The 15,330-nt window shown below is 37.0% G+C and overlaps 1 protein-coding gene across 1 annotated transcript in view; it reads right to left on the bottom strand.

Annotated features, from left to right (window-relative positions):
* Positions 1 to 1,832: 1,832 nt before the first annotated feature.
* Positions 1,833 to 15,330, bottom strand: part of CDH7 (cadherin 7) — a 121,907-nt gene continuing 108,409 nt past the window's right edge. Inside the window, exon 11 of the mRNA XM_065889895.1 lies at positions 1,833 to 2,365. Within this exon, the coding sequence (XP_065745967.1) occupies positions 1,872 to 2,365 (494 nt within the window). The 3' untranslated portion in view covers positions 1,833 to 1,871. The remainder of the gene's footprint in view (positions 2,366 to 15,330) is intronic.

Here is a 15,330-nt window from a genome sequence, read left to right on the forward strand (position 1 = left end):
AACTTACACATGTGACTAAAAGTCATGAACAGTATCATTTACCATTATAAAATTGATTTTTCATATGTATATTAATACAGCAAGAAGCATCTAGTCATGAAACAACGTCTATAAAACTTTATTCAAATGAAAGGACTGTTTGCAGATAACCATATTGATTGAACTATTTATTTTGATGGAGCTGAAGGCCACTTTCACATACTTCATTTCTAAAGATGGGCTGCAATTTTACAGAATCCTACAGTTTCTCCTCATGTAATCAAAAGATTGATATTCTTGTTCCAGTGTTCGTCTTTCAGAAAGCAGCACTTTTAGAAACACAGTTTCCTATACAGTGTCCACTATCTGTAGATGTATTAGGAACCCAACAATAAACCCTTTTTTAAAAGGAGAAAAGAAAGAAAAAACTAAATTCATTCTTATGTGAATATATTCACATTAAACTAGTATTAATCTAGAAAATAATGTTAGGTAGAAATATTATTTTAGTCATAAAATTCTTCTTTCTCAAACACATGTGATCACTTAATTTTTCTCCTCACTTTGGCACATCTAAACAGGTATAGAAAGTAGACGGTGCTTGGTTAATTCTTGAGGAACATATTTGCATCAGAATTTAATGGTGGGTTTTGAAATTTATAACATTACATTGTTTAAGATATATTCAAAAAATCTGTCCTTTACTCAATATTTTTACAGCGATAGAGGGTGAGGGAAAAACATTCTTGAAAGTCTTTGGAGCATATAGAATTTGTGACCTTGAAAAATCAATCTTGCATCAAAGAAAATCTCAATTCTCTCTGAAATCTTCCTTCTATAGTACAAATACTTTCTTTCGATGTTTTGTAAATTTTAATGGCTCAGACAAACAACTTATACGTCCTTGTAGCTGTGTCCCTCTCTGAGACGTGAACAGCAACAGGCCTCAATTGCTCTACTATTTTTTTTTTTTCCATTTCCATGCTTCATTTTCTCCATGTAGCTCGGACTGGAGAAAAATCAGCACGTTCTGATGAGCTTAATATTCTGAGGCAGGAAGATGGACCTGAACTGAGTGGAGATTGGAGGTCCAAAATAAATGTAACACCATGTGTCAAATAAAAAAGAAAACATAGTCTCCTGTACAAATCAGAAGAGATAATAAAAAAATCAACGAATAGACAGCAACTTTTCTTCATACCTACACAAGCATCTCAAAACGACTGCCAACTTTAAGAATGATTTACCTTTTGCTTATTTGGAACATTTCAGAATTTATTTGCTGAACAATGGTTTATGTTGCCTTAAACCAAATTTTATTGGCTTGTATTGGAGGATTGGGGAGGATTTTCTAAGAATATTTATATTGCTAAATAAAAGGTATTTGCTAACTGACGGCAATAAAATTCTGCTGGATGCTCTAATCTAGCAAGCTGAAAGCATCACTGTGAATTAAATTTGTCCCAAGTTTTGATATGCAAGAAGCTCCAGGACTTTTCAATCCTGGCATATCATGTTTTATTCCCCTCCCTGCCAGTACCGTGAAGGTATGTACAGGACACCCTGGCAACACTGACAACACAGGGCACTACTTACAGAGGTTAGGTGCCTTTGCAGGTATCTGAGAGTTGCTATCTATTCACAAACCACTGAGCATTTCTTTTTATCAAAAAGCCTTCAAATGCTCAGTCTGTGGTCAGTGCAGTCCCTTGGATAAGTCTAATGAAGATATGCTTCACCAAGGCAGAACCCTAAACGGTTAAAAATGGAGAGAGATTTACAACCATTTCCTCTAGCAAGTGGAGTTCTTGTTTTCTGTATGTAGTGGTGTTTTGTTTTGTTCTTTGCTTTTATACTTTTTCTTCAGTACATTTCAAACTACCGTTCCAGGGCTATGAGTACAGACTCTCCGGGCCAGTTCCGTACATGTCTGCGAGTCGTTTAAAACGCGGTCCCCAGTCACTAAGGTAGTCGTAATTCTGATCAGAGTTTGAGCTGATGGAATCTAGCGAGCTGAGCGATTCAGCCACCGAGCCATTTCCTTCGAAGGCGTATGTCTGCAAGGAATCGTAAGGCGGGGCGCAGGGGTCAATGTCGGCTTCCTTCAGTCTTTCCCAAATAAATTCCCGGAAAATGACATTATCTGGGATGCTTTTAAAAGTCGGTCGACTCAAGAACTGAATTTCTGGAGTCACATCTCTCCGGGTCTTGGTGTCTCTGAGGACGTTGAGGTTTCTGAGCGCGGCCATGTCAAAGGCTTCTGTGTCTTCCTCCCCCCCACCCTCGTCATCGTATCTAACGATGTTTTCTCTGATATCTCTCTCTTCGTCGAAAATAAGGGGCTCTTTTTTCCTTCTTCTCATAGTAACGATCAGGAGGATCAACACTGAAACAAGGAGACAGCAAAGGGAAAGTTTCAGTAAACTCGCCGGCCGCTCCCTCCCCCTGGCGAAATTACGCCTCTGATGTTGATTTCAGATTTTTCTGCCCTTTAAAGGGAAATGAATGGGCCGCCTACTTCCATGGGAATTCACAGCAGTAAATGTGCTAAAATTGCTACAGCGCCTTTAAAATAGAACACTTTTTATACATCAAGAAACCCTTTTCCACACCTGTTCAGAATTGATGTCTCCCTCTTGAACGTAACCCCCAAAGCATTTGACAGAGCAAATGGAAGGACCAGGGGAGGATAAATAATTTCAAAGCCATGAAACACCAAGGGATTTTTTTTTTGAACTCCTTAATTGCTGGAAAGGCAAAGTGACATTCATAAATGTTTGGGGGTCTAATTTAACAACTGCAATTTCAGAAGGAAATGGATTATAGCATTTGGCTGGGTTCTTTGGAGAAATGCCTAGTACTTGTCTATGAAACTCAGCTGTTAAATAAAATCCAGCATGTTCAGACCATACACAAACATTAAAACCTTCTTTATAATAGAGTCCCACTTTCACTGAGCTTGGTTTTTATGTATTATACCTAGAGAGAGAGTACAGGTTGTGAGATTTTTAGCAGTAGCCAATCATCCCTTTAACATTAGGAATTTTCTTTCCTATATCAAAATTAATAAATGATAAAGCACATGTTTGCACTGGAAAGCAGAGAACAACTACACTGGCTACTCTAAACAAACTGAATATACTTTTGTGCCTTTTAATAAGGACAGCTCTCCCTCTGTATCTGCAGGTTCCACATCCAAAGATTCAAGCAACTCCGGGGCTGAAACTATTTTCTTTTTTTAATTCCAGGAAGTTTCAGAAAGCAAAACTTGGATTTGCTTTACATAGGCTACTATTTTATATAATATTTACATTGAATTTACAACTATTTATATAGCATTTACATTGTACTGGGTATTATAAGTAACCTAGAGATGATTTAAAACATAGGGGAGGATGTGCATAGGTTATATGCAAATACTATGCCACTTTTATACAAAGGACTTGAGCATCCTTGGAGTTTGGTATATCGGAGTTCCTGGAACCAATTCCCTACAGATAGAGCTGGCTGACTATACACTAATAAGAAGGTGACTACTCTGCTCTATGAGTGACTGAATGCTTGCCGAATCGGGAACACATTAGATTTCATGGCCTGTTGAATCAAGTTAAAATGAAGTAGAAAGTATTCTTGAATTTTGGAATTCAAAAATATATGTTAGTGAATTATCTTTAATGATCTGTCTACAAGTTATCTTTTTAATAATTTTTAATCCCAATATTTTTTTTCCTGCAAGGTCTAGGAGGCCCAAAATATACACTAAGTGGATTATTGTTTGGGGTACGTTACTCTCAGCATAGTTTTAAAAAGGACTTTGAAATATTTATATTTAAAATACCTTTTAAGGTATTTCTTTGGCATTAAGAATAATTTGAGAAAAAAAACATAAAACTAAGACATCAAGGTAATTCAGAGTAATTAAATGTAATGACTAGGGGTGAAGCATATTTCAGCCTTCAACTCAATCTGCTTTAAAAAACCAAAACTCTAAGGATTTATTTAACCAAAATGATTTTATTATCAATGAAAAGTATATGCTTTCTTAAGTATGTGTCTATTTGTTCTCTATCATCAACAGGAATATGACTGACAAAGATATTTTTACGGGAGATCTTTGGAAATAGTGGGAAATCAATTGTTTACTGGGGCACTTTTTTATTTCCTTTCCTATTTGACCCTGGCCTATTGCTCCCCCATAAGCTTTATCCACAGCCTACAATTTAGAAACTGAGATACATTTCTGAACTTTCTGGCCACCTTCTCATGTTGCCATGGCACATAAGTGCTTAATTCTCTTTTCTTGATATTATTTACTACATTTAAATGTTATCAACTGGCTTCATCAGAGTAGGAGACGTAGTTCAAAAGCCAATGCTTTTGAAATGAATGAAATACCATTCATTTCCTGTCTGTTCCCATAAATATTCTGCCATGCGTCTGCCCTCCCTGCTAAGTGTATTCCCAACCCTGTCTCTTTTGGTCTTCTGAAAATTAGCATTTCTACCACCCCTGAAGCCTTTTAGTTTTCAAGCTCCATGCTAGAATGTTACAACAAAGACATGTTTACAAGATTAATATGTTTCTGTGCTAACATTCTGGTATTTAGCTTTGCTGTCAAGAAGGCCTTGGATAAAAGTCCAGTCTTTCCAAATATTAGCTGTGTGATCATGGGCAAGTAACTTGAACTGTAGCCATATGTGACGATTATAGCCAAGTTCAGGGCTCACAGGGTGGAAAAGAGATTGGGGGGTAATGTCGGTAGAAGTAAACAGAATGCCAGGCACTTGCCGGTGTACAGCAGAGATGTTTTCATTGTTATCCTCCGACCCACCAGGAATGTTAACTCAAAATTCCGTGAACACAGCAAGTGAAGACACTGTGTTTCTCCTTTGATCAAGGAAAAACAATGAACGAAGTTAGGTAACAAGCAAAGTAGAAGGTGTATGAAGTATGCATCAGGGCTTGTGCACTAAAGATTAAACTGGAGAGAGAGAGAAGGCAGTAAGGTGGAAAATGATGGTCTGTACACAGGACGTATCTTGTGACCTTCACAGCCGTTCTCTGGGGTAGGTAATGTCCCATTCAATGGTTGTCTCAGACATGTGAAACAACCTGTCTGTGGTCAGTGTATTGATAGTAACTCGGGGTGAGGTGTACTCCTGTCTTCAAAGCTTTTGCACTTTCTATCACACTGTGGGCTTAGACCTTCCACAGAAGGTAACTGAGATACAAGCCGAGCACTCAGGTGACAATTGCTAGCTTGGAGGAAGACACATCAGGAAATCTGAATAAAAGAATTTTAGATTTATATACTTTAGTTTCTGAAACTTTTTACATAGTCTCCCAGAAATAAGTGATTGCAACAGAAAGGTGGACCAAGAAAGACTTCTCGTTAAGAAATCAAACCGAGTAAGACATGGAATGGAGAGGTAGCAGGGAGAATCGTGATGGGTAGGCAGGTGGAGGTAGGTGAAGATGAGAAATCTGTTACACATATTGGAGGGCAAAACTGAGGGGGAGCAAATGTCCAATTGAGTACAAAAATCGGATGGAAGAAGTGAATGGGCACAAGAGTAATGAGGGTATGAAGAAGAGAAGAATTAGGTAAGAATTAGATGCCCTTTTCATTTAAGTCAGTGTCTAAGAATGCAAAACGTTTCCAAGTTCTCAATTTTCTTTCCTTCTTATAATTACAACGGATCTTGTCATAGATATCTACATCTCACAATTATTACATTCTGTTGTAAGTGTATTTTCACGCCACCAATAATACACTTGCCTTTTGACCCTCAATTATAGTGTTTAGTAAAAGTGAAATGTGAGAACCCAGGGGTGCATCAGCCCATGGGTCCAATGCCCATTAAGCATATTAATATCTTATGGTGTTTGTCTTATTTTCCATTCTTGCCTGAAGCTGACGAAAAATGTGAAGTGTTTTAGAAGGTCAGACAATTTAACATTTCAGTGACTTGGGAGAATATTAATTTCTAACTGCTTGAGCACGCTATAAAAAATAAATTTTAACCTTTACGTGGAACAAGTATTAACTGTTCTTCAGAGGTTATGGAGATAATTGCTGTATTAAAAGGAATATTTTCTGCCTAAGTAAGCACAAGATTATATATTTTAAGAGGTTTTATCATACATCTTTTCTATCATATGGACTATATACTTCTGAGTGGAGACAGAAGGAAAGGTTTAGGTCTAGTTGAAGTCTAGATGTGTACTTGAATCGTGCTGGTTTGTGAATTTATATTCACTGATGTGCTAACCATTTTGTGCATTTGGTATAGTGATGCTATGGTGCACACGGCAGTAGACGTGACACATTTCCTCATGGAAGTTACAATTAAATGGGGTGGACAAATATTCACCACACAAGAGAACGGTATGTAAAAGCAGAACAGTGAGAATTCTTCCTAAAGAGGGAAGTATGATCTTTTAAGGCTATGTATTAGGGGAAACAGGTTAGAGGACGCCTTAAGGCAGAGTAACCGAAGGCTGAGGGTGGAGATGTGATACGGAAGAATATCCTCGGCACAGTCAACCAGTGAGCAAAGGTGTGAGGCCAATGTGTGGGTGGAGAGCAAAGCAGGAAACAGGAGGGAAGCCAGGAGACAGGCACCAGCCAGGCCCTGCCGGCCCACGAGCCAACTAGCGTGAAGGAGGGCACAATATGGTCAGGTGTCTTTTCTGAAAAAAAATCATTCTGATTAGACTAAGGAGGTAGGGAAGAGTAGATGTGAGAAAAGAAGTTAGAATGCATAATGTTGACCTAATTTCTGATTTTAGGATTCAGTTTCCTAATGTTTGATGCAACATTCTCCAAGCATTCCAGTATGTAGGAAGTAAGTGCTGGGCGCTGACAAAATCTAACGAGGTTCCCTGCATCCAAGTAGCTCACTGTGTAGGCTATATTTACACAGATAAAGAGAGTTCAAGTCGTCACGCAGTTCGTTTTAAGAAGGTACAGACACGCATGGGTGCAAAGCACGCAGACCAGGAGACCACCAGGTCTCCCAAACCCGAGAAAAACAGAACAGAAGATGGAGAAAAATTTAGAAGTTGATACTATAAGTTAGTGAACTCCTTTATTCTAACCTTCACTGTGGTGTGTGTCAGATACATATCCAGACAGTTAACCTGGAACATGCTTTCTACTGAACCACCTTGGCAGTATTTTAGTCTTACTTTCCTAACGCACTTCCCAGTGGCTAACGGTAGAATTATTTACCCAGAACTAAATAGAATTCTGCAGATATAATCTGATCACCACAAAATGCTGCCGGCTTCTAAATGACGCTACTTACACTAAAGAATAACTTCTTCCATTCATGTATTAACATATTTCAAATACTGAGTCTGGGCTTCATTTTAAACCACTCAGTCATGTATACTACCATCAGGCCAGTTTTCCCCATCCTTAAAAATCTGTAAAAGGTTTTTGTTTTCATTTGCAAGACTATATGTAAACCTGTGAAATATCAGTTTCTTAAGATTAACCCATTGTTTATAGACTTCTTCCAAAAGGTTAGTGCCTGAATTTCATTTAATTCAACAGTATTTTTACTGAGCACAGACCTTCTAAAACTGTAAGCCCCATAAGGGCAGTGATCTTATTCTGCACAGATATATCTAGAGCACAAAAAACAGTATCTGATACTAAGATTTCAATAAATATTTGTTAAATTGACAAAGTACGGGCAAGCTACTATGGAGATATGCAGATAGCTCTTGCCATTAAGTTCAGTATTTTATATAAGAAAAAAATTATTATATAATACAACTATATAGCATTATAACATACACTAAGGAAATATGTATTGGAAGGTACAGCCAGGATGCTCAGAGAATGCAGACAAGATGACACTAAGGTAAGACTTGAAGGATAAGCCAGCCTTCACCAAGAAACTTATAAACATTCAGAATTTCTTATTAGTCATAAAATACTTGTCTAAATCTTCACTATTCAACATGGTAGCCATGAGCCACAAGCGGTGAACAAGCGTTTGAAATGTGGCTATTCCTATTTAAAATGTGAATTGAGATGTGCTCTAAGTGTAAAATGTCCATGTGATGTTGAAGACTTAATTTGTTAAGTAAAATATATTAATAATTTTATTGATACATGTTAAAATTACGATAGTTTATACTACATTAAATTAAATATATTATTAGCATTTATTTCACTTTTTAAAAAGTTTTTGCTAATGAGGTTCCTTGAAAAATTTTAATTACATATGTGTTTCACACTTGTGAATCACAATGTATTTCTTTTGGACAGTTGATCTAAACAGAAGATTTGGGAATACTAGAAAACTGAACTGCATATGGTCTTAAGGTATACTACTCTTATAGTAGGAGATTTTATTACCAAATGACATATTGAATGGTGAAAATTATTATACTACAATTTATTAGGTGTAACTGAAAACTGACCTAAATGAAAACTTGCTAGCGCAATCAGGCTACAAGTTCAGTAATTTTTTATAATTATCCACATCAATGGGCAAGTAAACTTAGCTTTTAAATAACTTCTACTTCCCCCTGCCTGTTTCCTCCTCTCCAAAATGGAAATAATAGTACTTACTTCAAAGAAAATGTCTCATAGTAACTTTACAAAGATTGAGTTTATATTTGTATAGTACTTAAATAGTGCTACACATAGTAAGCACTGTGATTTTGTTAAAAATTTTGTTTTTCTAAATTTCTATAATAAATTCTTACACAGTTCAGTTCCTATCTTTGTGGTCTTGCTAAAATTTGAGTCATATAAGTGGTGCACAGAAAGAAACATACATTTTGCCATTCGTACACGTGTGATTTTGATAAACCTCAGTTGATTTAGTTAATGTGTTTGGTATCTACTCTCTTCCATTGATTGGGTGGTATAATAATGAAGAATAGAGATACCAGGCCTATTCATGAGGGGCTTAAAATATGTAACAAAGGTAGTAAAATAAGCAGTAGAGTGTGATAAGTACTATTCACTGATTCCCCAAAATATTTGTCCTCCTGGGTGCCCTATGCTAGGCCTTGAAAATATAATGGTTTTAAAAAGATATTAAGGTCATTACTCTCAAGGTGCTTTTATATTTGAGCAAGGTAAACATTTACTAATTGTGATATGTGCTACAAAGGAAACACAGGTTCATGATAAAGACCCACGGGCATGAGGAACACCTAATTTAATCAGTGGTTGAGGACATTCCCTCTTTGAAGGTAATACTGAGCTGGGGCATAAAGAATAGCATGAGACCAACAGGTGAAGGGAAGCAGAAAGAAGGTTTCAGAGACATGGGGGCATGTTTGAATCTCATGGAAATACAGGCCCTGTGGCTCTTCCTACTGGGAGAGTGAAGGATCAGATAGCCTGATGCCATCAAGAGGTGAGCAGGTGTCAGAATGTGCCTTGCTTTGTGGGCTGTGAGGAACATCTGGATTTCATATAAGTATATGTGACACTTCTGAAATGCTTCAAGCAAAGAAATTATGTTTTAAAAAGTGAAATGATAGGAAAAATACAGGGGTACTAGTGCATTCGCGCTGTGATCACAGATGGATGTCACTGGAAATGACATCTAAGCAAAAGATTTAAAGGATGAGAGAAGTCAACTTATCATTTTGTCTGGATTTACGTGCTGTGTAATCAGACAGATCCCCAGTAACAGAGGGCCAAACTTTGAATGTGCACTTATGAACCCACTCTATTAGTTGTAGTCACAAAGAATAAAGATTTGTAATTAATAAAATTCAAGTGTATGATTGAGATAAATTAGATATCAAATATAGCATTTTTAACTGAAATTTAAACTGAATTTTAAAGTATCCAACTGCAATAATCTTTAGACTCTAAAAATCATATATTCTTATCTTTTTTTCTTGAGCCCATGTATAACTCCAGGGCTATTAATCTGAAAATATAATCTAAATGCTTTTAACCTGTGCCATATCAATTTTCCAGGAAAATTAGAGAAATAGGCTGGATCTCAAAAGGCCTAAAACTGTAGAATGTTATGAAATGGGAAAATTCAGGTCCGCTACTTATGGATAAATGACAAAATCTAACGTTCTTCTCTACTACTGAGTACATCTAAACATTCATGGATTCATTCAGTATGCATGTATCATATGCCTTCTCTATTTCACATCAGCATTTTATGAGATGCTATGTATACAATGATGAAATAATGCTTGGTCATTGCCTCCAAAAGCAGGAGTCCACCAGAGGAGATAGACAAAGAGACAAACCACAGCCCATGAAGGATGCTCTAAGACTCTTTTATACAAGGTGTTATGCAGCCCCTAGGAACAGTACCCAGCTTGGACTCAGAAGCAAAGGAAGTAAGTCTTGACTACAAAAAAAGAGTTACTATTTGTGGATTCTGGGGAGAGGTATTCCAGGAAGGAGGAGCAAAGCATATAAGAAGAGGTAAAACAAAGCAGGATGAGTCTGAGAAAGTGCAACTCTGCAATTTAAAGTACACTGTGAGTGGAGAGAGAAAAGGCTGAACTGGGAGGGAGCATTTAGGTCATAGACAGAACGTGATTCTAGTCTGTAGACAATGGCGAGACACAGAGAAGGTGACTCTAGTCTGTAGACAATGGCAAGACACAGAAATCTTATTTTAGGCTGGGCACGCTGCAATCACATTTGCTTTTAAAAAGCTTACTCCCTCTGTGGTCCTGGATTGGAGCTGACAGAGACTGGGGAAATTACCATAATTCAGGGGCGGAAAGATGGACCATGGACAAAATCAGGTGCAACATCAAGGGAGAGAAAGACAGACAGATTCAAGAACCAAAGTAAAATGAACAGCACTTAGGGACTGATTGGCTATGGAGGATGGAACAGACAGAAGAGTGAAGGCTGACTGATTACACCCAAAAAACACTTAAAGTAGGCACTAAATCAAGGTAAGAGATAGGAATGTAGGATGATTGTTCAGTGTATGGTAATTTCAGATTTCTCGTGTCAGCAGTCCACCAGAACAATGACTGTACCTATCTAGATCTGCTGTTTAAGATCCAAACCAGAGATTTGCAAAACATCTGCATATATGAGATACTGTTTTTCATGTCTCAAGACAGGAAGAAGTTTAATCACAACTGAAATTGATCCTTCCTTCTCCCAGAATAAGTATCACAAAATTCCTCTCCATTAAATATGTGAGTTAGAATGATTTCATTTAAGGCTCATGTGAGACAGAAAAACTGACCTAAGTACAATGAATAGTTTATGCCCAAAGGCAATTGGTATATCTTGGTTGTAATGAAGCATAATCTCATATTTAACATACTCCCAACCTTGAGAGAACATGTTTAGAATTGTGTAAGTGGAGGACATTTTAAATTAGACACTCAGAGTTCACCAAAGACGTCCTAAAGTCACTATGTGAAACAAAGATGGAGTTGCCATATCCACAGATCTACAGGTGCTTCCAGAGACACACAGGTCTTTCAGATTAGAAAATACGTAGGGAAAAATACCTTATAAAGGACATCCAGAAGGCAGTCTGGGCTGTGTTTGGGTCCTGGGTCTGACACCTTATAACATTGTACATGTCTCCGCTAATATACAGTTCTCTCATACAAAACGTAGGAATAGCAATAACAATACTTAATAATACCTGCTTAGGAAATATGAGAATTAAATTAGGCAACACTTGTAAAGCACTTAGTATGAACTTGTTCAGTGTAATTCATTGTTTAGAATAAAAGAAACACATCTGCTATAATAAATTAGCAACTATAGTCTGCCTGTTATTACCACTAGGACTGCTATGTCAAATGTTCTTTCCTTACAGATTACGATGGGGATTTATCTTTTACATATTGCCCTCATTTTTTTCTCTGCAATTTAACATTTTTTGCTTAAGTAACACTATCACTTACAAAACCAGGAAACTAGTTTCCTGTTGAACCAAATCATGAATGGTCTCCACAGTTAAGAGCAGAGCAAATACCGTTTAGGTCTTGGTAGATCAGGGAAGAAAAGGGAAAAGATGCATGACAGCTAAACATCCAGCTGGCTACCCTGGACACACTGGAACTGGAAAAGCTTGAATTCCATGTAGTAGACAGTGGTTTCCACAAATGCCTTCTCAAACCTGGAGGTGGGCCAGTCTAATTAATCCCCACTGTGTCTGAAGAGCTAGAGGGGATGTTATAGGACTTCAATTACTTGGACTTAAGGTTGAAATAGGGAAAGAACAAAACTTAATATATAGTCAATTCAGTGGCAGTTTTAGTGAACAGGAAAAAACTCCTCTGTACAGACTAAAAGAAAGAAACTAGCTGTAATATTCTCTGAATAGATGTGCAATATTTAACACTGACACCATACATTAAAACAAAACAACTGAAATACTTTCCAGTTATTTCTGGAAAAACCACTGAAGTAATTAAGTGCTTTCAGCCTGGTAGGAAAAAAACTGGGTATATCAACAATTACAAATTTTACTATGACAGGACTTCCCTGGTGGTCCAGTGGTTATGACTCGATGCTTCCAATGCAGGAGACATGGGTTCGGTCCCTGGCCAGGGAACTAAGATCCCATATGTTGTGAGGCATGGCTAAAAAAATAAATTTAAAAAATTTTTAAAAATTATGTGAAAATGCATAATGAAATTTTTGTTGGAGTAAAATAGTTATTCAAGCCTTAGATTACTAAACTATCTTGCCACATATTGAGGACATCTTTCTACATGAAAAATAATTGCGGCATCTGCTTGATAATTTTATCATGAACTTTGAATATGAAAATAACATCTCCCGTTCAAGTGTACTCAGTGTAAATAAAGGAAAGCTCATGTTCTGATTTTTGGATCATCTCAGAGAATTCAGGTGCAAATAAATTATAGAGGATGACAGCAAGAGTGAGGAGACAGAAATCAGAAAAGAATTCACCCATAAAGTTAGAAGAATACAAATACAGGTGAAGACTGACAAATCCAATTTCACTTCAAATCTTGAGAAAAAAAAGAACTACATGTGAACAGCTTTTAAAAAAGTACTTGCAAGGTGTATTTCTTTTAGTTTAATCCAAAAGCAGTGATTGAGAAAAGGAGACCTAGAATCTGATGACTTAACAGCCACTAAATTATACCTCCTTTTCCTCCTCTGCAAAGGGCTGGAAATGATTTCTGTGATGCCTCCCAGTAATATTCTGAAACCTTCAGTACACCCCTTTCTATGTTACAAGTAGCTTTAATTTATCACATCAGTGGAACACAAACTTGGCATGTAGTGAAGCATGCTTTTTTTAGGCGTCTAAAGTGCAGATGTGTCCCCAGTTCCACTCTTAAATTGAACTTGATCCTCAAATTCTTCTCCCCTCTTCACCTTGCTTTTTTCTAACAATATTTGTTCAGAACCCTGAAAAGGAATGGGTTACAAACACTGGTGCCTAGTGTCTAGAAAGGAGGTGTTGTAAAAAATGAGTCATTTGTGCATCAGAAGTCAGGTTCATACCAGGCTGTGCATCCCATCTGCACCCCTGAGTACTGGCTCTGGCACCTGTCATAAAAACCCAGAGCCTATAACAGAAGAGACAGACCAAAAGAGTAAAAGGTCCTGGTCATCTGCTCTAAAAAGTTAATCAGGTGGCAAGATACTCTTTCTGAACTGAAATGCTAATATTTGAACATACAGATTACTAGGCAGAATCCTTACTGGGAAAAGGAAGCTGTAGACAGAAGCATTGGGTTCCAAACTGTATTTCAGTACAATAGGCTCTGTTTTGACTTGTTCTTGTAGAAACTTTTAAAAAATGAATAAACTATGGAACATAAACATTTGATTTTTAGAAATGCAAGAGGCGTTCCTCAACTAGTGTCTCTATAAGGAAAATGCTCAAATTTAACAAAAAGAGTAGTCATACTTAAAATCCCCCAAACCTATGACTTTACCCTGAAATATATGTATGTATGTACACACACACTCATATCTATCACATGCAAGAATGAAGTCTAATACAACTATTTCACTTACTTTCAGTAACAGCTACGTAATTATTTTAAATGAATTAGAATCACCAAGAAATATAAATTGCAAGGAATGCCTAAGTCACAGATGAAAGTATTTTCTAAAATGAAGTAGGCTTCATTAGAGGGACACCCTTTAAAAACAAAAAAGTTAACTGCTGTGCGTGATTAAATTCTAGGTAATAGAATTTTATCTTTACTCCTTTGAAATCAGGTATAATCTAAACTGTCTGTGATAAGCTAGTCAAGTTCAGAAGGAGTCATCCACACATCATCTACCTATGTCCTTTTGGACATAGGGCTGGTACCAGTCCCTCCCCCTAGGAAGTCTGCACAAGTCCCTGGACCATCCTCACCCACCAGGGGGCAGACCCCAGAAGTAAAAGGAACTATTAATACAAACCTGCAGCCTGCGAAAAGGAGACCACAAACACATAAAACATTAAAACAACATTAAACACACCAACATTCACATTATAGAGATCCCAGAAGTAGAAGAGAAAGGGCCTGAGAAAATATTTGAAGAGATTATAGCTGAAAACTTCCCTAATATGAGAAAGGAAACACTCAAGTTCAGGAAGCACAGAGAGTCCCACATGGGATAAATCCAAGGAGTAACATGCCAAGACACACATTAATCAAACTGACAAAAATTAAATACAAAGAAAAAATATTAAAAGCAGCAAGGGAAAAGCAACATACAAAGGAATCCCTATAAGGTTATCAGCTGATTTCTCAGCAGAAACTCTGCAGGCCAGAAGGGAGTGGCATGATATATTTAAAGTGATGAAAGGGAAAAACCTACAACGAAGAATACTATATACCCAGCAAGGCTCTCATTCAGATGCAACAGAGAAATCAAAATTTTTACAGACAAGCAAAAGCTAAGAGAATTCAGCACCACCAAACCAGCTTTACAACAAACACTAAAGGAACTTCTCTAGTCAGGAAAGAAAAAAAAAATGTGTCCACAACTAGAAACAAGAACATCACAAATGGGAAAGCTCACCACTAAAGGCAAACATACAGTAGGAAATCATCTACACACAAATATGATATCAAGACCAGCAACCATGAGAAGAGGAGGGTACAAATACAGGAAATGGGAAATGCATTTGAAATTAAGAGACCAGAAACTTGAAACCTCCTCTCTCTCTCTCTCTCTCTCTCTCTCTCTCTATATATATATATATATATATACACACACACATACATATATATATATAGCTATATCAAAACCTCATATGAACTGCAAACCAAAAAACAAGATACACACAAAAAAGAAAAAGGAATCCAAACACAACGCTAAAGATAGTCATCAAATCACAAAAGAGAACAAAAGAATGAAACAAAAAAGACCTAAAA

Source organism: Phocoena phocoena, chromosome 13 (assembly GCF_963924675.1).
Source record: "Phocoena phocoena chromosome 13, mPhoPho1.1, whole genome shotgun sequence".
Classification (NCBI taxonomy): Eukaryota; Metazoa; Chordata; class Mammalia; order Artiodactyla; family Phocoenidae; genus Phocoena; species Phocoena phocoena.